We start from the raw sequence: 22,213 nt of genomic DNA on the forward strand, positions 1-22,213 counted from the left end.
GGGGACCACCACCCCGGTCTGCCAATCCAGAGGCACTGTCCCCGATGTCCACGCGATGTTGTAGAGATGTGTCAGCCACGACACCCCTACAACATCCAGAGCCTTTAGGAACTCCGGGCGGATCTCATCTACCCCCGGAGCCTTGCCACCGAGGAGCTTTCCAACCGCCTCAGTGACTTCAACTCCAGAGATCGAAGAGCCCACCACGGAGTCCCCAGACTCTGCTTCCTCAAAGGAAGGCGTGTCGGTGGAATTGAGGAGGGCCTCGAAGTATTCTCCCCACCGGCTCACGATGTCCCGAGTCGAGGTCAGCAGTACACCATCTTCACTATACACAGTGTTAATGGTGCACTGCTTTCCCCTCCTCAGGCGCCGGATGGTGGACCAGAATTTCCTCGAAGCTGTCCGGAAGTCGTTTTCCATGGCCTCGCCGAACTCCTCCCATGTCCGGGTTTTTGCCTCGGCGACCGCCGAAGCCGCAGTCCACTTGGCCAGCCGGTACCGGTCAGCTGCCTCCGGAGTCCCACAGGCCGAAAATGCCCGATAGGCCTCCTTCTTCAGCTTGACGGCATCCCTTACCGCTGGTGTCCACCAGCGGGTTCGGGGATTGCCGCCACGACAGGCACCAACCACCTTACGGCCACAGCTCTGATCGGCAGCCTCAACAATGGAGGTGCGGAACATGGCCCACTCGGACTCAATGTCCCCCACCTCCCCCGGGACAAGGGAGAAGTTCTGCCGGAGGCAGGTGTTGAAACTCTTTCTGACAGGGGATTCTGCCAGACGTTCCCAGCAGACCCTCACAATACGTTTGGGCCTGCCAGGTCTGGCCAGCATCTTCCCCCACCATCGGAGCCAACACACCACCAGGTGGTGATCAGTTGACAGCTCTTATTTCAAAGAAACAAAGGAGAGTACACTCTTCTATCCTGGCTCTTCAATGCCAAGCTTGGCTGCACGTCGGCCGTGAATAAACACCAAGCGCCTTCACGCAGTTTGTAATTTTTTTTTTTCATTTTTTTTACACCAGAGGGTGCTGTCGCCTTACTAAATAATAATGTTTCATTGACAATGGGCCTATAAGTGCTATTAGTATTGTTCTTAATGCTAATTGAAAGGTTTATTTTATGGTATAGAAAATTATATAAGGTTAAAAGGTCATAAATATATACAGTATATACAGTGATTGCACTCAAGGGAGAGATTGTCAATGATAAGGTAATAAATTAAGGTAAAGGCAATTCATATAGGCAATTCATTGATATATAAATAAGGTTTAAAAGGAAAAAGGTGAAAAGTTTTTGTTAATTTCTAATTGTGTTGCTTTATTTATGTGCACCGTAGCTCTTACAGTGTGTTTACATCAAGGATGGAATAAAAGTTGTAAACCAACAGTTTAAGAGACCATCTTTTCAATCGGGATGCTACACTAGTTAATTCTATCAGCATTTGAACTAATTGTTTATTTGTGATTTATTATTGTCATTTACGTGTTTATTTTTACTTTAATAAATAATTTGAGTGTTCCAATATGTTTTTATGAATTGATAAGCGTCAACAAAAATTTCATTGCTAAATTAGTAAAAAAAAAAAAAAATTTTTTTTTAATTATTAGATTAGTCGACTAATCGTAAAAATAGTCGGCTGACTAATCGGGAGAAAATTAGTCGTTTGGGACAGCCCTAGTCCCAAGAGTTAGCTTCAGCAGCTGGGGGTCGGACCGCCAAGGCTCCCGCCTTTGGCTGCCGCCCCAATTATCCAATAATTGACCATGTTAATTCATCGTCAATAAATAATCAGTGGTCGTTTACGGTAATCAAGTGTCGATTTATAGTGATTAATTTTTTCGCGATTGATTACATTAATCAATCTGATGTTTACAATAATCGATTCATCTACGATTAATAATTGATCATTTGTCCCAGTAAAACAGTGGCGCCTCCAGAAATTTTTCATAGGGGTGGCCAGATGGGGCCACTTAAAATTTTGGGGTGGTCAAAACTAAAAGCCATAATTTCAGGTTTTCATTATATTATAGCAGGAAAAAGGTCAGGGGAAAATTATCAGAAAGACTTAAGGACACGGCTACTGATATACTTTAGTGTATTGTGTAATATTTGATGTTACTAATGATTTAATGTGCATAGTCCATAACTGTCCAGTCAACATTTTGAGTTCCACAACAATTCTGTTTTATTGTGTTATGTATACATTAGGCATAAGGTATACATTTAACTAGGGCTGTCAAACGATTAAAATTTTTAATCGAGTTAATCACAGCTTAAAAATTAATTAATCGTAATTAATCGCAATTCAAACCATCTCTAAAATATGCCATATTTTTCTGTAAATTATTGTTGGAATGGAAAGATAAGACAAGACGGATATATACGTTCAACTTACTGTACATAAGTACTGTATTTGTTTATTATAACAGTAAATCCACAAGATGGCATTAACTTTATTAACATTTTTTCTGTAAAAGGGATCCACGGATAGAAAGACTTGTAATTCTTAAAGGATAAATGCGAGTTTGTATATTGTGACTCAATATTGACATCTAGTGTATTTGTTGAGCTTTCAGTAAATGATACTGTAGCGACTTAACTGTCCTGCCCAAATGCATGATGGGAAGTGGTGCGACCATGACTGTGTGTGGTGGCTGCAAATGCTATATCTTCTCTGCGTTGGGTACACTATAGGGTGTTAAGAAAAAGATCGACTCCTGTCATTCTTCCCCACGTCATTTCCCACAATATTTATAGTTGCTGTGGGAGAGATTACAAAGCTTTTGCCAATTAAAGCACGGCCCCAATGAATGCTTGTATCTACTCCACTCTGCCTCTTATCTCTGTATATAAGTAAAACGGCGCCATTGTAGGCTGTTTGCGGCAATGGGCAAATGAGTCGTACCGCGAATGCGTTAATTGCGATAAATATTTTCACGTGATTAATTAAAAAATAATAATTACCGCCCATTAATGTGATAAATTTTACAGCCCTATATTTAACAAAACAAAAGAAATGCATTCATTTGGTAAGAAATGCATAACTGATGCTACAACAATCTAACGATATACTGGCAAGCGGGGTGGCCAGCGGGGTGGCCAACCAATTTATAGGGGTGGCCGTTGCCACCCCTGGCCACCCCCTGGTGGCGCCACTGCAGTAAAAACGGATTGGATCAATGGCAGCCAATTAGTTAAATGAGTGCTGTATAAAAGGTTAAATTGCTTAAACACCAACAAAATACAAAATAGGCCCAAACCAGAATCGTTCTTTTGTGTTTTATGTTTCGCTCAACTGTATTAATCTGTCATAATAAAATAGAACAAATACAGAAAGGCACAGCATTACAATATTAAACATGCAGTGGTTTTTAAATGGCAGTACAATAAACAGCCCTGGCGGCTTTCTCTACTGAACACCAGAAAGTTATCATAGACTCAATACTGTACTTTGCTCACAATTTGATCCTCTCACAAGCCTCCAGTTTAATAGCAAAATGAAATGACATCGATATCAACCGCGAATATTCTTGCCAATTCGCCATTTACACATATTTACACACAGTGAGATGACTATATTTCACTCTTGGTCCTCTTGGTTAGCTAAAAGGATAAGTCCAGACGCTTCCTTTTGAACAACAAGCTACTCAACACTCATTCAATTTGGCACATTTTTCCTAATAACCGACAGCGCAGTTTGCTTTGCAATCTTTCCGAGGTCAAAAATATGACTTTTAAAATATGACATGGCTTTTAGTCAGTTTACACAGTTTATACAAAAAACAGAGATAAGCACTTAAAATATTCCAGTTAAAAAACAAGCATAAAATGCCATATAAAAAAGGGTGTGAACAGGAGCACCCCCCCCCCCCCCTCCCAAGTCCACAGAAGGTGCACTTTTGCTTGTCATACAGCAATTCTGCAGTAGCCCTGAAATTCTGTTCAGGTACTTTTGGATGTGTTTGACACGGATGGGATTCTGTTGTCTTTTCTTTTTGAAGAATTCATCTGGACAGTTTGGTGATGACTCGAATGAGGGCAGCGTTTTCATCCTTGAGCCTCTGGTTGTCTACTTTCAGGTCTCCCAAAACCTTCAGAGAAACAAAAAGCTGTCAGGATGCTGTCCAAATGGATCACAGTTTGATCGAGGACTACCGTATTTTCAGCACTATTGGGCACACCTAAAAGCCTTCAATTTTCTCAAAAGCAGACACAGCCTTACAATCCGATGCGCCTTATATATGGATCAATATTGGTTAATAATGGCATGACATTCCCTTTAGCGTAGCACCATCTATAGGATGTATAACACAACCCCAACCACTACTACAACTACTACTGCGCCTTATAATGTTGTGCGCTCGATATATGAAAAGTTTTAAAATAAGCTATTCATTGAAGGTACGCTTAATAATCCGATGCGCCTTATAGTGCAGAAAATATGGTAATCATTGAGAACCAACTATGAGCATCGCTATAATGCAGCTAATGCTCACAACACAGTGTTGCGCACCTGACTGAACTTCGTAAATAGCCGTTTGCTCATTAATTGCCAGCATGGAAAATTTGAATTGCAGAAGAAACAGACCAATCAAAATGCACATAATCTTTCAAAATACGTCTGGGTTTACACACACGTCTGCTGGATCCGGTGAGCTGCGGATCCAACAACCTACACATCAGTGTTGTTTTCGTCATGTCAACGATGACGAAAACGAAAATATTTCGTCAACGAACAGTTTTTTTTTCACGACGATGACATTACGATGGCGAGCTAAAAACTTGTCTTCGGAGACTAAAACATAACGATATGGATGCCAGTTGTCGTCTGACGAGACGAGACGAAAATTTATCGTTATTTCCGTCAAGTTCACAATGTGTGATATTTTCTTATCGTTCGTGTAGTTGGCACGTATTTTAGCAGTGTTTGGTCATGTTACTCATGTGACGTATGTGTAATTAGCAGTGTTGTTTTTGGCAGCCCTTTTCATTTTCGTATTAGTCTTTCGGACGACAATATTATTAGTTGTAGGGGTGTAACGGTACACAAAAATCTCGGCTCGGTACGTGCCTTGGTTTTGAGGTCACGGTTCGGTTCATTTTCGGTACAGTTAGAAAACAAAATGCAAAATATAAATGTGCTAGTTGTTTATTACACACTTTTGTGCTTTCAACAATAGGAACATTAGCCTATACAAAGCTAGAATTTTGCTCAAAAAGTAGCAGGTATTTAAAGATAATCCAACAACAATTTGCCTTTCAGACCCCGCGTATTGGTCAGCTTTCTTTCTGAAAGAAAAAAAATGTCCTGTGCTAAAGAGAAAAGCAATCCCAATGACAAAGATTTTAACATGTATTTTATAAATAAAATGCCTCAATGAATCAATTTTTTTTCTTATGAACGGTTTTCAAAAGCTTTATTGGTGGACTTCTCAAGTTAAAGCGCCACACAGAAATTAATAAATTTAATTGTGTAAGCTGGATCTGTGTATTATTTTTATTATTTAATTACAGGTGTTTTAGCTCATTTCAATTTATTTAAATGGGCTATTATTTATTTTATCATGTGTTTGTATTTTACAAATGTGATGTAGTATTCATTTATATTGTATATTTTATGTTGTATAACTTTAATTCCTATGTGAATATTAGTTCCTATTTGTTTTGTTGTGGTAGGAGGGTTTTGTATTGAACACGGGGCCGTGTTGGTTATTATTATAGCAGAGAAGACAACTGTAAATCAACAAAGGCAAGTCAACTGTGCCCCGATCTACCACTCAAGAGATCTGATGGACTCAAAAAGTGGGTTACGATTGCATATTAGTTTGAAAATCGACCGTATCCACCGTATTTCTACACGAGTGACTTCCGGTCTGCCTAGTCTGCTAGCAAGTAGTATTGTCGCAGTGGGGCCGCGTCTCGCGTCAAATAATAAACTCTGCTGTTCTTTTCGCGTGCATCGCGTTGAGCCGCTTCTGGGACGCGTCTAACACGCGGCCGCACTGCGACTGGTGTGCATTGGCTGATTGACTTTAATGGCCGCGTTTCACTGCGTTCTCGCGGTGGCCACGTTGTCACGCCGTTGACGTTTCTTACTGTCCTACCGTGTTGGTCCTCATTATAGTAGAGAAGACGGAGTAAATATAATCTACACAAAGAAACTGTAACCCGATCGACTCACAGCCTCGAAAAGTAAGGGTTACATTACGTCAGAAACTCGTTCGGTACGCCTCCGTTCCGAACCGAGCACCTAGTACCGAAACGGTTCAGTACAAATACATGTACCTTTACACCCTTGATTAGTCGTAGTCATTTTTTAATCATCTCAAAATAGGTTTGTCTTCATCTATTTTTTCGTTGACGAAAACGCGAGACTAATTTTGTCTAGTTTTAGTCGACATTTAATAAAAATGTTTTCATCTGCAAAATGAAAAATAATTAATTACAACCACCAGGACGCCACGAACTGTATGTAAAAAAAAAAAAGTTGCCAGAGTTCAAGAGGACGCTCGCCGTTAGCAATAGCCTGATACTAACGCGAACATTAATGCTATGCTAACGCTACGAGTTACATCTAGTGTGTGATGATCACTCAGCACAGAGTTTAAGAGGCCTCTCGCTGTTAGCAATAGCCTAATGCTAATGCGAACGTGAATGCTATGCCAACGCTACGACTTACATTTAGCATGTGATGATCACTCAGCACAGACCTTTAAAGGCTAAATCAACATGGCATATTCTCTCTTTTTGCCAAGTAAAGTAGACTAATCTTAGCGTGTATCTCAAAACAGGCAATGGGAAGACTGGAGAGGACACTAGCGGGTGAATTGGGGGGGGGGGGGGGGGGCAGCACGTCACATGAGTGACACAACCAGACACACATTGTGAACATGTCATGTGAACATGACAAAAACTATGGGGGATTTTCGTCTCATTCTCGTCTCGTCAGACGAAAAGATGCATTTGTGTCGTTATGTTTTAGTCTCCCAATAACCTTTTTAGCTCGTTATCGTATCGTCATCAAAAAATTGTTCGTCAACGAAATATTTCGTTATCGTCATAGTTGACAAAAACAACACTGGTAGTTAGCACACATTTTAGCAGTGTTTGGTCGTCTCGCTCATGTGACATGCTGCACCTTCCCCCCACCCATGGTCAGTTCTGAGACACTTCACTATTCAGTCAGAAGAGAAAGAGTCTCAAAACTTTTGACAAGGGTGTATGTAAGCATAACATACCACTGTTGTATATGTGCAAAGCTATTAGTCATGTATCAATATATAGTTACTTGTGTAGCGATGTAACAAGGTAGCCCAAAGCAGAACTCTGCTGCACATGTGAAAATAAAAAATTTAAACCTGTCCTGTTCAGCTGTTTGACACAGAGAATGGAAGTCTAAGTGTCCTGTTGGTCTGAACAGTTTTAATGTTTCACATTGAGAGTATGACTTACTCCCATTGTGATCATTCAACATATCTAATTTATTATGACAAAGCAGCGAACAGGGAGGGGTTATGGGGGGACAGAAGAAAAGAAACACAAACACCAACAATAATAATAAGAAATACATTGAACGCCTAAACCAGGGCTGTCCAAACTTTTTGTAAAGGGGGCCAGATTTTGTGTGGTAAAAATGTGGGGGGCCGACCTTGGCTGACGTCCTTTACGTAGAACAATATAAGCAAATTTTAGCAAGCCATTCTGTGTGTCACATTTGCTTCATTATTTTTTTTTAATTGATCATTTCAACAATCTCGCAACTAGCCTTTGTGGCGTTCTCTTTTGACTCTGGGGCTCTTACGAAATACTGCTGCTGTCAAATTAAACTAGCTTCAGGTTGCTTCAAATTTCTCGCTGCGTATGTTCCCTGTAATCTTGTCGTACATGTCAGCATGTCTTGTTTGGTATTATCGTTCACATTAAACTCTTTAAAAACAGATACTATCTCTTTGCAAATGAGGCAGACACAGTTGCTGCGTATTTTAGTGAAGAAAGAGTCAAATTTCCACCTATCCTTGAAGCGTTGGCCGTCGCAGTCAACTTTTTTTTTTGTTGATTGTCGCCATTTTAGAAAATTGGAAGTCAAGGGTCACACGGGGTAATGTTGCTTAGAGTGCTGCTGCCTTTTAGTGGGTAAATGAGGAGCAGCATTTAGTGTGTAAGCTACTTCATATGCTGGTAGCAGTACTGCTGACCAGTTTATTAAGTCTTTGTGCGGGCCAGACGTTATTGCTCTTATGACAGAGGCTGGGGGCCGGATGAAATATGACCACGGGCCGCACTTTGGACACGTCTGGCCTAAACTAACTATTAATATGTTAGTGCTATCGTTAGCTAGTGGGGGCCTGTTGACAAGGGAAAGAAGGAGAGCGGGGTAGGGAAGTCTATAAGCTAATTGATTGGGAGGGGTAGAGTGTACACAAATCAGCTCTGTGATCTAGAACCCAGTAATCGTGTGAATCCCTTGTGAGTGTAAGCCTGTTTGCGACCGACCCTACGCAGCCCCACCGCCAATCCCGGCACCGGGACCCCCCACTTGAGCGCGCCCAATCACAGCCAGCCGCATACGAGCCCCACCAAAGACGCGACAGCCACGCAGACGAAAGGAGACACCGCGCAGGCGCCAACCCAGGGCCACGGCCGCCACCCAGCCAGAACTGGGAGGGAGCCGGCTGGGTACAGCACAGCCCATTCCTCCTCCCGCAGCCCAGCAAAGGAGCCATCGCCACCCCCCCGGGATCCAGGGTGGTCCCCCGGGCCACCCACGCTCCCATCAACCGGCCCTTTAGACACCGCAACGTCTGAGGCCATCTTCCTCCCTCTGGGCCAGGTGATAGAACAAAGGAACTCTAAGGGCGATTTCACATTAGACCAATAGGAGCAGGGTCCGTTTGAAGAGCTACCTCGCAACAACACTTGCAAATGACTTTTTGAAAAGGTTCAGCATTCACAGTGCGCCAACCGAACTTGAAAGGCGCACTCATTGATTGGACAAATAGAGGAGGAAATACCTCCCTCCTGGGAAGAGAGGGAGCGTGGAGTGTCACAGTGTGGTGCTATGACGCTGCAGGTAATGTAGTACAGCATAGCATAGCATAGCATAGTAAGTCACCGCTCGGCCAGCGGCGGAGTCGCTACCTCACGATTCAGTGCCGGCCGAGCGAACTGGAGTATATAAAAAATGCATAGGAGAAAAATAAACCACGAAAGGGAACCGCGAGGTACTCCAAGTCACACGGACGCGCAATCACGCTCACTTTCGTGAGTTTTTGGACTGTCAAATTGTCACCACTCCCAGGAGAACGAGACTCCTGCCACGAGAGGCTCCGGCTGTCTCGGCCACTGTCGCTCTCACACGGTACATTCAGCAACAGCATGCAAAACACAACTGCCACATTAGAACCGGATTCTGTGTATCAAATGCAACTGCTTAGTGCAGCACAACAACAATTGGCCGGGGTTAATCCTCTCCCATCTTGCCATTGTTGATTTTGAATAGCGTGCGCTGTACTTACACTTCCAAGGATGCCGTGCATGTCGCGTCACAGCCTGAAGTATCACTCCTCCACGCTGTGACGCTGCATCCGACGGTTGCATTCACAAGCCTAGCAGGGTTTGCTTAAAGTGGACCGAGACAATTTTTGAGCGGAACAGAGTTCGTTTGTTTGGTCCAAACTTGAGTTCAAATGCATGTTCACATTTACAAAACGAAGCGGACTATCTAAGAAAAAGAACCGTCCTCGCGTGAAAGCGCCCTTAAACACTGTCTTTCATACCAAGCCATGATAGGAATTACTTTACAGTCAAGTGAGTATGCAGTCATTTAGTACTCAAGGGGGAAGTGTGTGTGGGGGGGGGGTATATTGTTGCCAAAAGTGTGGTATCGGGAGCCCAAAAAATGTTGAAATACTCAGATTTCTTCTAAGTGTAGTTCAAGGACTTCATTCTAATGTACTTTAGATGGAATCGTGGGCTATATTTTTCTTTACTACTGTATATGTGCGCATATGTGTTTCTATTGTGTTGAAATCATTGAGAAGTCAGTGAGAACCTTCAACTCATCTTCCAATTCCACCGCTTTCCTCTGGAGTGCCAACTTCTCCTAAAACAGCAGACAAACCAAAGGAAAGACGATGAAACGTTAGCTTGTATCAACACAACACCACAAACATAAAGCAGACTTACAAATCTCTCCAGCTCCAACAAAGCAGGTCTGTCCGTGCTGCCATCTTGAGTCTGTCACAGAGATCAATGGTTACAAATGGCTCGGAACAAGTGAGTCAAACTTTCTACGTGGTACATTCAAGTCTTAGATTGGAAAATTTCTGAAACTCTCAAAGCAGGGTTGAGCTGCTGTGCCTCACTAGGCTAGGATTCATGTCTAGTGACCAAGGGGTTGATGGTTCAAACCCAAGATTGTGTCTATGACTGCATCCACATAAAGTGACTTGTGTCTGCACTTTATAAAATTAACGGATCCCAAATAAGGCTCTTCAATATGTATTTGAGTATAAACCTGACTGAAATATCCACATTAATCTTAACATTTGAGCTAAATAGCAGTGGTTTGGTTGCTTTGTTAGCAAGATTTTGAGGTTTTAGATATTTACCCATTCAAGTAAAAGGGATTAAAAACCTTTGTTCATAGTTTTTCTCATTGTGAGAAAATTTCCAGTGTTCTACAAGTTGCTTTTTCCAGGCTGAAGGTCTGTCAAGTCGCCACCCAAGTAGTTGTTTTTTTTCATCTTGTGGACATGAATTTTGAAGTCCTACGCCTGCGTCATTCGTAAACCAGTCGTTGTGAAACTTGATAGCTATGTGGACGGGGCCAATATCCATCGATCCTTGGAGTAGATTTTTGTTTGTATCAGGGCTGATTAACCCTTTCAGGGATAGTGGTCACTAAAGTTGACAGTTATTCAAAAGTTGACACTTAGACAGTTAACCCTGTAGAGACCAAGTGACTATTTTTGGTCATAAAAAAACCCCAAATTATTAGCAAATATTATAATAATTAGGGTTGTTCCGATCATGTTTTTTTGCTCCCGATCCGATCCCGATCATTTTAGTTTGAGTATCTGCCGATCCCGATATTTCCCGATCCGATTACTTTTTTTTGCTCCCGATTCAATTCCAATCATTCCCGATAAATTTTCCCGATCATATACATTTTGGCAATGCATTAAGAAAAAAATGAATAAAACTCGGACGACTATATACATTCAACATACAGTACATAAGTACTGTATTTGTTTATTATGACAATAAATCCTCAAAATGGCATTTACATTATTAACATTCTTTCTGTGAGAGACTTGTGACTTTGTATATTGTGACTAAATACTGCCATCTAGTGTATTTGTTGAGCTTTCAGTAAATGATACTGTAGCCATGCCCAAATGCATGATGGGAAGTGGAACCACGACTGTGCGTAGTGCTACCAATTGATATATCTTCTCTGCGTTGGGAAATAACATATGGTGTTAAGAAAAAGATCAATTGCTACCTTGCTTCCCCACATTGCTTCCCATGATATTTCTAATCGTATTGAGAGGGATTGTAAGGCTTTAGCCAATTAAAAAAAGGCTCCAAAGGCTGCCAAATTTCACTCTACTCATTTTACGCTGCCTTTTATCTCTCTATATAGGTAAAACGGCGCCATTACAGATTGAGCGCGGCAATGCGTGAGTGGGTCGTGCAGTGCATGCATTAATTGCATTAAATATTTTAATGTGATACATTTTTGAAAAAATTAATTACTGCCGTTATCGGGATAAATTTGATAACCATACCTTAAGCCTAAACTAAAGACTCTGGATGAGTGTAACATATTATGTCTATAACGTTAAATACAATTAGAAAACGATTTAATTAAATAAATTAATTAATTAAAAAAAGGCATGGCCGATATTTTTTTGCCGATTCCGATACTTTGAAAATGAAGTGATCGGACCCGATCGATTGGTAATATTGGTTTCTGAAATGAATAATAAAGATTGTATTTTTACATTAATTTTAAATATGTACATTTATACATTAAAACTGTATTAATAAAAACCAATGAAATTAAAATAAAAACAGAAATAGACACTAGTTACAGCCCCAAGTAACACTCTAACACTTTTTTCCCCCATAGTATTTAACTCATTGCATGCAATTGATGGTGAGAGACATTAAATTCATTTAAACTGGGAAGACTGGCTGTGAATGCTCATCTTTCGGTATCATTGACGAAGCTACATATCTGCGAATTCGCCCTTCCCAGTCAAAATGGATTGGACGTCTAGCACCGACATGGAAACCCAATGAGGTAACATCAATGCTCAGTTCTTTCACAAAGAAAGTTCTCAACTTGGACGATTTGACCCTTAGATGCATAAGTGGGTCAAAAAATGACCCGGAAAGGTTGTTTTCTTGAAATATCTTCGTATTGAAAAATTGTTATCGAATCACATTCCTGGTATTCGTCAAAAACATGTTTTTGAAATAATGCAATACAAATTTTTAACAGTTTTTTGTACATTTGTAGAAATTGTAATTTTTGTATGACTACCGCAAGCTTCCATAATTGGGTCAAAAATGACCCACATGCATTTTCCTAGGAATTCAATGGGAACCTTTGATTCTCATCAACTTTGGCTGTCAGGATAAATTAACTGTGGACTACACAGACTAGGTATGTAAGAAGTGCCATCGTCAATAAGATTATTTACACAGCAAGAGCTGATACATGTACTGTAAGTATTATCTTTATATAGTATTTTGTGTCTTTCATGACTCTTATTATTAATAAAAAAATTAGCTAACTAGTTATCAAGTAGGCTAACTAAGTTAGCTAACATTACTGTATATACAGTGCCCTCCATAATTATTGGCACCCCTGGTTAAGATGTGGTTTTTAGCTTCAAATATATATTTTTTTAATTCAAATAATATGGGACCTTAATGGAAAAAAAAGAGAAAAATCCAACCTTCAATACAAGTGCGCTTATTCAGTGGGGAAAAAATCCCACATAAATAAATAATTATTTGACATCAAATAATGTGTGTCACAATTATTAGCACCCCTGGTGTTACCACTTTGTACAACAAAAAAAATATTAGAAGCTAAAAAACACATCTTAACCAGGGGTGCCAATAATTATGGAGGGCACTGTACAATGTGTGTGTGTATGCATTTATTTATATGGCTACTACACATGTGCCGATTAATGGTTTCAAGGTAACGTATACTGCAGTATGAAAATGTCACAATTCAAAACCGAATTATTTTTCCCGTCATACCGTCCCTAAGGTATTAGCTTTTTTTTTTTTTTTAATGTCCCAAAATGCTGGGAGAAATCCCTCACATGCAGCTGCAAGGCTCAACCCTCCCCCACCGGCTGTTGCTCAGTGTCACTGAGTCAGCTGTGCTACATGATGGCTGGAGGAGGTGAAACTCTGAACTTTTTCCCCCATAAAAGAAAAGTAATAAGGAAATTTTCATGCCTGAAATAAGCTCAAGCTGTCTTGTAGTCCGAGGGTACAACAGTGTCAACCCGTACTATACGTCGGCGACTGAATGAAAAGGGACTCGGTGGTAGGATATCCAGGAAGACCACCACTTCTGACCCAGAGACATAAAAAAGCCAGGCTGGAGTTTGCCAAAACTTACCTGAGAAAGCCAAAAACGTTTTGGAAGAATGTTCTCTGGTCAGATGAGACAAAAGTAGAGCTTTTGAGGAAAAGGCATCAACATAGAGTTTACAGGGGGGAAAAAGGAGGCCTTTAAAGAAAAGAACACGGTCCCCACAGTCAAACATGGCGGACGTTCCCTGATGTTTTGGGGTTGCTTTGCTGCCTCTGGCACTGGACTGCTTGACCGTGCGCATGGTATTATGAAGTCTGAAGACTACCAACCAATTTTGCAGCATAATGTAGGGCCCAGTGTGAGAAAGCTGGGACTCCCTCAGAGGTCATGGGTCTTCCAGCAGGACAATCACCCAAACACACTTCAAAAAGCCTTAGAAAATGGTTTGCGATAAAGCCTTGAAGACTTTTAAAGTGGCCAGACCTGAATCCCATCGAACACCTGTGGAGAAGGATCTGAAAATGGCAGTTTGGAGAAGGCACCCTTCAAATCTCTGAGACCTGGAGCAGTTGGCCAAAGAAGAATGGTCTAAAATTCCAGCAGAGCATTGTGACAAACTCATTGATGGATACCGGAAGCGGTTGTTCGCAGTTATTTTGTCTAAAGGTTGTGCTACCAAATATTAGGCTGAGGGTGCCAATACTTTTGTCCCGCCCATTTTTGGAGTTTTGTGTAAAATGATAATGACTACATATTTGTTTTCATTGTCTTTTATGTTTTTTCAATGCAAGCAACATTAATGAAGATATTACTACCAAAGCATTTTGTAATTGCAATCATTTTCTGGGAGAAATTGAGCATTATCTGACAGAATTCCAGGGTTGCCAATACTTTTGGCCAGCACTGTATGTGTCCTCTAAAGAAGTAAGTTTCCAAATCTTAGCCAACCGAATGAGTCGGTAGGGCTCTTACTGGAGCGAGTTACCTCCAACCCAGGACAGAGCCACAATATCCTCAGAAGTCAGTCAGGGCCTGCACAAGGGCTTAGCACCACTGTCTCACCAAAAACGACGCATATGAGTTCTTCATCATTGATGATATAATACAAAAAGGATCAAGTCTATTGCTGTTGTGGTTATTTCTTCCCCCCCAAAATGTTGAGAAAAATAAAGATATTTCAAACATGAAATCATTGTAATGTGGCCCTAAATATAATGTTAAATATTATATACTGGACTGTCTCAGGAAATTAGAATACACAATATTCTAATTTTCTGAGACAGTCCTGTACATTAGTCCACCATTTAAAGCAGGGGTGTCCAAACTTTTTGCAAAGGGGACCAGATTTGGCGTGGTAAAAATGTGGGGGGCCGACCTTGGCTGACGTCCTTTACATAGAACAATATACAGGACTGTCTCAGAAAATTAGAATATTGTGTATTCTAATTTTCTGAGACAGTCCAGTAAGTGATTATTCTTCACAAAAATTGCATAAAAATACATTAATGCTAGTATGGGTAATTTTTGACCCACTCTCAGAAGAGTGTAGGGTCCAGTCACTTGTGAATTTAAGGGTCTTAATTTGTCACGAGAATGTTTCTACTGCCACTGCAATCCAGTTGTCTCTTTCCAAATGCAAGGTCAAATTGGCCCAACCTGTCTGAGTCTCTCCAGCTCCACTTTATTTTGGCTGAGCAGCAGTTCCATCTCCTGCACCTTCTCCTTCAGAGACAGGTTCTGTTGCAGTACCTGGAAGTAGAGCTGCAGGGGGGGGGAACGCACAAACATACCACAGTCAAGGCTCAGAAGACGGCAAGGTATACTCGATAGTTCTACTTCTATCTAAAGCCAATCTCTTTTAATAACACTCCAGTGTTTTATTATTTTTTTTATTTCTTTGAGGAATGTGCAAGCTTCTGCGTGGGGAGGCGCTCAGACACGTACTATCCTGTAGTTGCCGTCCTCTAATCCGCTCGTGCTGTGGAGAAACACAACAGAAATGACAACTCAGATGGCATGATTTTCATTGACGAGAACAAATGAAACACAAATACTACTCTTAAAAGCGTAAATATTATTTTAGGGGTGCTTTGATAGGGAAACAGTTTAAGGGCATTTTTTGGTCATTTCAATACAGAAAGCATGATGAGAGATCAAATTGAATTTGTACCTCAAAACACCTTACCACAGCAGATAATGATAACGATACATAATAAGACAATATACATCAGAATACTTATAAAAAACAAACAAAAAAAAACCATTAAAACAACTCACGAGGAGTCGTTGTTGCTGTTTGGATCGTCCAAATGAGGATCATCGTCATCATTCTGAAACACAGAAATATGTCAGCGACACAACTAAGATGATTTTAAGTCACACTTATCATTAATACAGTGGTAAACTTGAGATATGAAGGCTTTGGTACACTTCATATTACGAAAAATTACTCATCATACAAAATACGTACTCTATAAATCAGTGGTCTCAAACCGGTCCTCAAAGGGCCGCAGTGGGTACTGGATTTCATTCCAACCAAACGAGAACAATCCCTTTTCACCAATCTGGTGTCTAACAAGTGTAATCAGTTAATTGCAGTCAGGTGCTGCTTACTTTAGCAGAAACCTCATTGGTTGAACTGTCTGTTTTGGATCTGTTGGAACAAAGACCAGGACCCACTGCGGCCCTTTGTGGAATCGGTTTGAGACCCCTGCTATAAATAGTATAGTAGTAGTAGTAATTCCTTCTCGCAGTAATGCAATATAGTGATCCCTCGTTTTTCGTCGTTGACCTGCTGTGATATGTGAAAAATCGCAAAGTAGCGAGAGAGAAAAAATAAAATATATATGTATACAGTGGGGAGAACAAATACTTGTTCTCCCCACTGTATATACATATATTTAATAGGGACACTGCACATTGAGCAACATCTAAAAGATGTAAATATGCCAGATTGTAGCAGACAAAAGCTTTGTGTGTTCAATGTATTGATTCAGATTTAGCATTGGAAAGAGATATGTATAAGACATGTTTAATTAAAAAAATAAAGTCTTAAAGAAAAAAACGTGTGTGTATATGTGTATATAATGTATATTTTAAGAAACGGTTATTAAGCATTTCAAATGTAACTAGGCCTGCAAGCAGGACTAAACGGGCCCTCGCGGTTTGGCACAACCCTGACGAACACAGCGAAAAGCAGGGATTAGAGTGGATTTTTTTCCCGCTGTATTCCCTCGTTTTTCATAAAAACCGCGAACACTGCGAAAAGCGGGGGAATACAGCGAAACATTTATTCCCTTGTTTTTCGCGTTTTTGAGCCAATTCGATTAAGTGTGCCAAATGCCGTGGCTCTATAAACTGTCCATGAAAAAAAAAATCAGCTTTTTTTTTAAAAATGGCAAACAGAGAGTCGTCATGGCAACAGACAGAGACATGTGGACATGGGCCTTAAAATGTAGAATTACAAAAAGTCTTGTAACTACAATGACCAAACTGAAAAGAACTGGAAATGTATAAGTAAAAGAGTGAGTTTCTGTTTCCACTAGTTGGCGCTGCAGAGCTCATGCAAATGACCCCTACAGGACCCTTCAGGGTATGACTCTCACCAAGCATGGGAAGTTTGGCGCAGATATGTTGTATATCTGCCAAGTTATCAAGGTTCAAAATTTGTGGCGAGACAAAATGGCGACGGTCATTTTCATTTTCCTGTTTCCTGTCCTCCTCAAGGTTCAACGAAACCTTGATGTTTTTCATTAGGCACCTGAACACATGTCTTAAGGCTCCTCTGATGCAGATTTGAGGTCAATTGATTGAGGTATCTCGTAAAAAAGGCTGTTTCCTGTTCCCACTAGGGGACGCCAGGCCGAATGGGTAAATATTTCAATGCAGTCGTGTTCAGGCTGGGATACCTTTCATACATGGCAGATATGAAAAAGACTGCACCTTGTACCAGGGAGTTGTTAGTCATTTACTGAATATGGCGTGTTGCCATAAAAATGGCCGACTTTGGCACCCCGCCCAGGTCAGGTCTGAAAAATCACCATTTTGATTCAGATCTCATCTCTCAAATGTTCCTTTGGATTCCAATAAGGCTCTCGCGCCAGTTGGTGCTCGGGCCTTAATAATTATAATAAGTTTTAAACATGTTACTATCCCACCGAATTATTTTCAAACAAGAATAAAGCAGAAAAATGCTTGTCTTTATTAAATGCTTCATTGAGTGAGTCCACTCAGATCCGCTTAAGTTGCTCACTTATGAGCTGCTACAGCAACTGTTTAACAAGTTAAATGATGATTGATGCATTAGGCGCTTTGAAGTTTTGGCTTCCGGGCATCTCTGGCAACATTAAACCTTAACGTCTGTCAATCATTGTTAACTTTAATAAGCAACTCCAGTGCACTGCCTGACCAAGAAAAGGATCAGGAGGGAGAGTGAGACAGGTCTTCTGTATTCATCTATTTATTTTTTAATATTGGGGGGGGAGTGTCTGCTATGGACTGAGAGCGCAAAGTTTAAGGCGCGAAGTAGCGAGGGATCACTGTGATGTAACTACTGTGTTGTCTATTGTATTATTCTAATAAGCAGACGAGGCCTGAATATCATGCTCAAATGTCCCGTGGCCCCATGGGTAATCACATTGCGTGCTGGGTAATGTAGTTATAACACCTCACACCACAGTTATTGTATTTTCCACTACAACAAACAACATATACACACCACAATGTGCTACATGATGATCATGTACACGAAAACAAAACAATGACTTACAAACATTGCTTTATCAAGGCACAAACTGAGATGAAACAGCAAGAAAGGGCTGCCAAAGTCAGCTCGTTTGTTAGCACTCTGTGTTTGCTATGAGCTCGCGTAGTTCTGTGCTAACGTCTGTAGAATGAGCCTAACAAACTAGTTACACTTAAACACCACGAAAGGGCAACAAAGCATTACAAATAAAGACGGGACCATGACAGGAAATTTAATGTGTTTTTTTTGTAGCGCCTGGAATGAAATAAGAGATTTACATGTAATACGCGATTCCTTATATGAAAAAAATCATAATATGAAAGCCACTCCGGAACAAATTGATTTCGTTATCTTGAGGTACCACTGTTTTTCCATATAAAAACAGGCTAGCAAGTGGTACTTTTAAGGCAGGGTCGGAACACTCTTTGATCAAGTGCCAAAACACCCTACATATTTTAAAATGTGATTCCACAAGCGCCATACAGTGTGTATGTTTATGTGTGTGTATATATATATAGATAAAATATATACACTGTATATTCGAACTGTATATTCTGTTGCCAGGTTGTCAAAGTGTTTGGTGAGCACGTTTTTTTTCTTTCTTTTTTTTCTTCTTGAGAAAATAACTACGAAACCCTAACATTGTTACTTGTGCACTGACCAGTTGGAAAGTAGTAAATAGAAACATGGTGGAAACCACAACCAGGGACAACCAGCATAACAGTAGCTGAGACAGGAGGAGCCTCTCAGGGCAGTCTTTTTGTGTGTGTCGCTCACTGCATGTGGCGACAATTTGACAGGCGAAAAAGTCATGAAAGTGAAACCGATCAGGCACCTGTGTGACTTGAGCCCCTTTCACACACATATCTCGGTAAATTCCTGTGTAAGGTGACACGGGATGAGTGTTCCCAATGTCGTACCTGCAGCCAATTCAAGCTCATCAAGACTGTATTTAAGCCAAGGCGATCCAAGAGAAGGGTGCCGAGATATGAACTTGCTGGGCGCCATTCGACACCTTGTACTCTCCAATTTCGTGCATTTACTAGCTTGTTCGTCTGCTGCCCTCGTTTTGAAATCCCCTACGTTGTGCTGGTATTTGAGTGTATTTGTTTTGTTGTCTGATTGGCTCTCTGCCAACTTCTTAGGCACCCTGTTGACCACAGGTGTCAAACCGATTCCAGAAAGGGACTAGTGGGTGCTAGATTTTGTTCCAACCGATAACGCGCAGAGAGTTTAACCAATGAACTTCCTGCTGAAACAAGCAGCACCTGACAAAGTTTAACTGATTACACATGTAAAAGATCTAATTGGTGAAAAGGTGTCCTCTTCATTGGTTGGAAAGCAAACCTGCACCCACTAGGCCCTTTCTGGAATCGGTTTGACATCTGTGCTGTTGACCTACTGTAACGGACCATTTGTGTAATTCCCCCTTTTCCGCGATCGCCTGTATTTTTGTTTGTATTTAATAAACCTTTGAACACATGCCTCTGTTGTTATCTGCTTTGAGGTACAACCTTGTTTCCGCACTTGCGGACCCTAACATCGGCAACAAATTAAACTACACATCTCCAAAGCTGTACAATGGACTCACTCTCTTCTTCGGCTCTATGATCTAGTAGCAATTTAATTTTGTTATTCTTTCAGTTTAATTTTGCCATTTCCAGTTTGCCATGTTCATAATTGCTGTTTACCGCTTTTCATCTTACTGCGAAGAAAGAGGAAATGACGATCGGCATGCCATGATATTTACGTCATCAGCCATCGTGCTGTGACCCAGGAATCAAACGCGTGCATTCACACACGCCTCGTCCCAGTTAGTTAAGTCCCAGATATAATACTAAGATGCGACCCGTTAAATGTCCGCGTAATCTCCGTGTCAGTCGACCCGGGAAATTGCTTTCACATACAAGGGCTACCCGTTTAAATCCCAGGTTTTTAACGGTGTTCAGGTATATGTGAAAGAGGCTTTGGAGTACTATGCGGTTCACTTTCGTGGTTTAATTTATCACCAAGTATTATTCCAGTCTGCTCAGCATTGGGCTGGTAGGGGCCAGCCCCGCTGCGGGCTGCTGTCAATTTAATGCATGAAGCGAACTCTGTAATGCCCATCTCTGTGCAACCCGCAAAGGGAGGACCACAAATAGGCACCGAATTGAAGCATATTATCACAACGTATGTTTGACGTGTCCAATGTAGTAATTAACCGTCACCTCATCACTACTCGTTCATGTCAAGCGATCTGGCCAGTTGCACATTTCAGATTACGAGTTGGATGACAACCCGTTTTCTAAGTGTCAGAAATCTATTTGAATAGAATCCATAATTGACTGGCTACGAAAGTCTTTCTTACTTCTCTGCCTGGCTGAATGACACCAGTGGAGCGCCTTTCTCTCCTGGATCGCCTCCTATCCTTCACTCCCAGACGCTTGTCTCCCTCGGGCTCCTCCTGCTTCACTGGGTCCGTATCTGTAATGGGAATGCAATTATTGCTTGAATTACAAAGCTCTTTATTTAATATTTATTTGGTACTGACATTTTAACAACGCACAACATAAGATTATATACACACACTACTGTATATATTAAATAATGTACATGTACTGTATGCGACCTGTTGAAAAGCCAGTTCTACAAATAGTAAAAAAAAAAAAAAAAAGGATTTTTTTAATAGAAAAAAAAAAGTTTATTTAATTTAAAATTTTTAACAATTTATTTGTATTATACCGTACTGCTGCAAATAAGTATTTGAACACCTGTCTATTAGCTAGAATTGTGAGCCTCAAAGACGTGTTAGTCGCGTTAAAAAAGTCCAACAAATGAGTGGACTTTTTGAGTCTTGACTTTTTGACCTCTTTGAGGCGGTTAGCTGCATATAAAAGACCTGACCACCCCATACACCCCAAAGAGCTGTCCAAAGTCACCAGACACAGAATTGTAGAACTCTACAAAGCTGGAAAGTGTTACGGGGCAATTGCCAAGCAGCTTGGTAATATATGATCCACAGTTGGAGCAATTATTACAAAATGGAAGAAGCCAGACATGACTGTCAATCTCCCTCGAACCGGGGTTCCATGCAAGATCTACCTCGTAGGGTCTCAATGACCCCAAGAATGGTGATGAACCAGCCAAGAACTACGCAGGAGGAGCTGGTCAATGACCCGAAAGGTGCTGGGACCACCATTTCCAAGGTAACTGTTGGTAATACACTAAGACGTCATGGTTTAAAATAATACATGGCATGGAAGTGCCTGCTTAAACCAGCACATGTCCAGTCCCGTTTTAAGTTTGCCAGTGACAGTGTTGTCAGTTGCAACCTGATTACTCTCTTTCAGTAAAGAGTAATGTAACGCGTTCATTTTCCCAAACCAGCAATCTGATTAGTTTTCTTAGTGTCTGTGCGTTACTATTTTGTTATTGCCTCATAATGTAAGTAGAATCAAGAATATTGTAGTCATGTACGAAGAGCATTTTGAATGGAAAATGCTAGAAAAAGGTTCCCGGTACGTGTTTCCATGGTAACCGCTCACAGCTACTTCCTGTTTTGGTCTCGAGTCACACGCCGCTAAGTGTTTTGGGACTGAGAAAGGTCTGAGCGAGGTTGCCAGTTTGGGTGCACATTAGAGCAGCGTGTTGAGATGTGCGAGGGAATGTTGATCTGTGTACATCCATGAATGAGCGATAGTGTTTTTCCTTCATTCTGGAGGGTATCAGTGATAGTTTGGACCCCCTACATGCGCGGCCGTTTTCGTAGCTTTCTAAACTTGCGCACATTTATGCCGTGAGGTGCCGTGTTCCTTTAGCATCTTTGGGATGTGTTGTAAGTCCAATTGAGTGTAAAGTGCTTAGTTGCCGCCACGTTTTGTGGCCAAATTGACCGTGTGTGTGTGTGTG

The 22,213-nt window shown here is 41.1% G+C and overlaps 1 protein-coding gene across 2 annotated transcripts in view; it reads right to left on the minus strand.

The window, feature by feature from the left end:
- Positions 1 to 2,347: 2,347 nt before the first annotated feature.
- Positions 2,348 to 22,213, minus strand: part of ppp1r12c (protein phosphatase 1, regulatory subunit 12C) — a 67,449-nt gene continuing 47,583 nt past the window's right edge. The window contains exons 14-20 of one of the 2 annotated variants that reach the window (XM_057844104.1): positions 20,673 to 20,788; positions 15,856 to 15,908; positions 15,523 to 15,556; positions 15,235 to 15,339; positions 10,194 to 10,244; positions 10,060 to 10,110; positions 2,348 to 4,099 (exon numbers count right to left, since the gene is read on the minus strand). In XM_057844104.1, coding sequence (XP_057700087.1) covers positions 4,013 to 4,099; positions 10,060 to 10,110; positions 10,194 to 10,244; positions 15,235 to 15,339; positions 15,523 to 15,556; positions 15,856 to 15,908; positions 20,673 to 20,788 — 497 coding nt within the window. In that variant the 3' untranslated portion in view covers positions 2,348 to 4,012. The remainder of the gene's footprint in view (positions 4,100 to 10,059; positions 10,111 to 10,193; positions 10,245 to 15,234; positions 15,340 to 15,522; positions 15,557 to 15,855; positions 15,909 to 20,672; positions 20,789 to 22,213) is intronic. The other variant, XM_057844103.1, reaches the window with a different exon arrangement.

This window comes from Corythoichthys intestinalis, chromosome 8, assembly GCF_030265065.1.
Source record: "Corythoichthys intestinalis isolate RoL2023-P3 chromosome 8, ASM3026506v1, whole genome shotgun sequence".
Lineage (NCBI taxonomy): Eukaryota > Metazoa > Chordata > Actinopteri > Syngnathiformes > Syngnathidae > Corythoichthys > Corythoichthys intestinalis.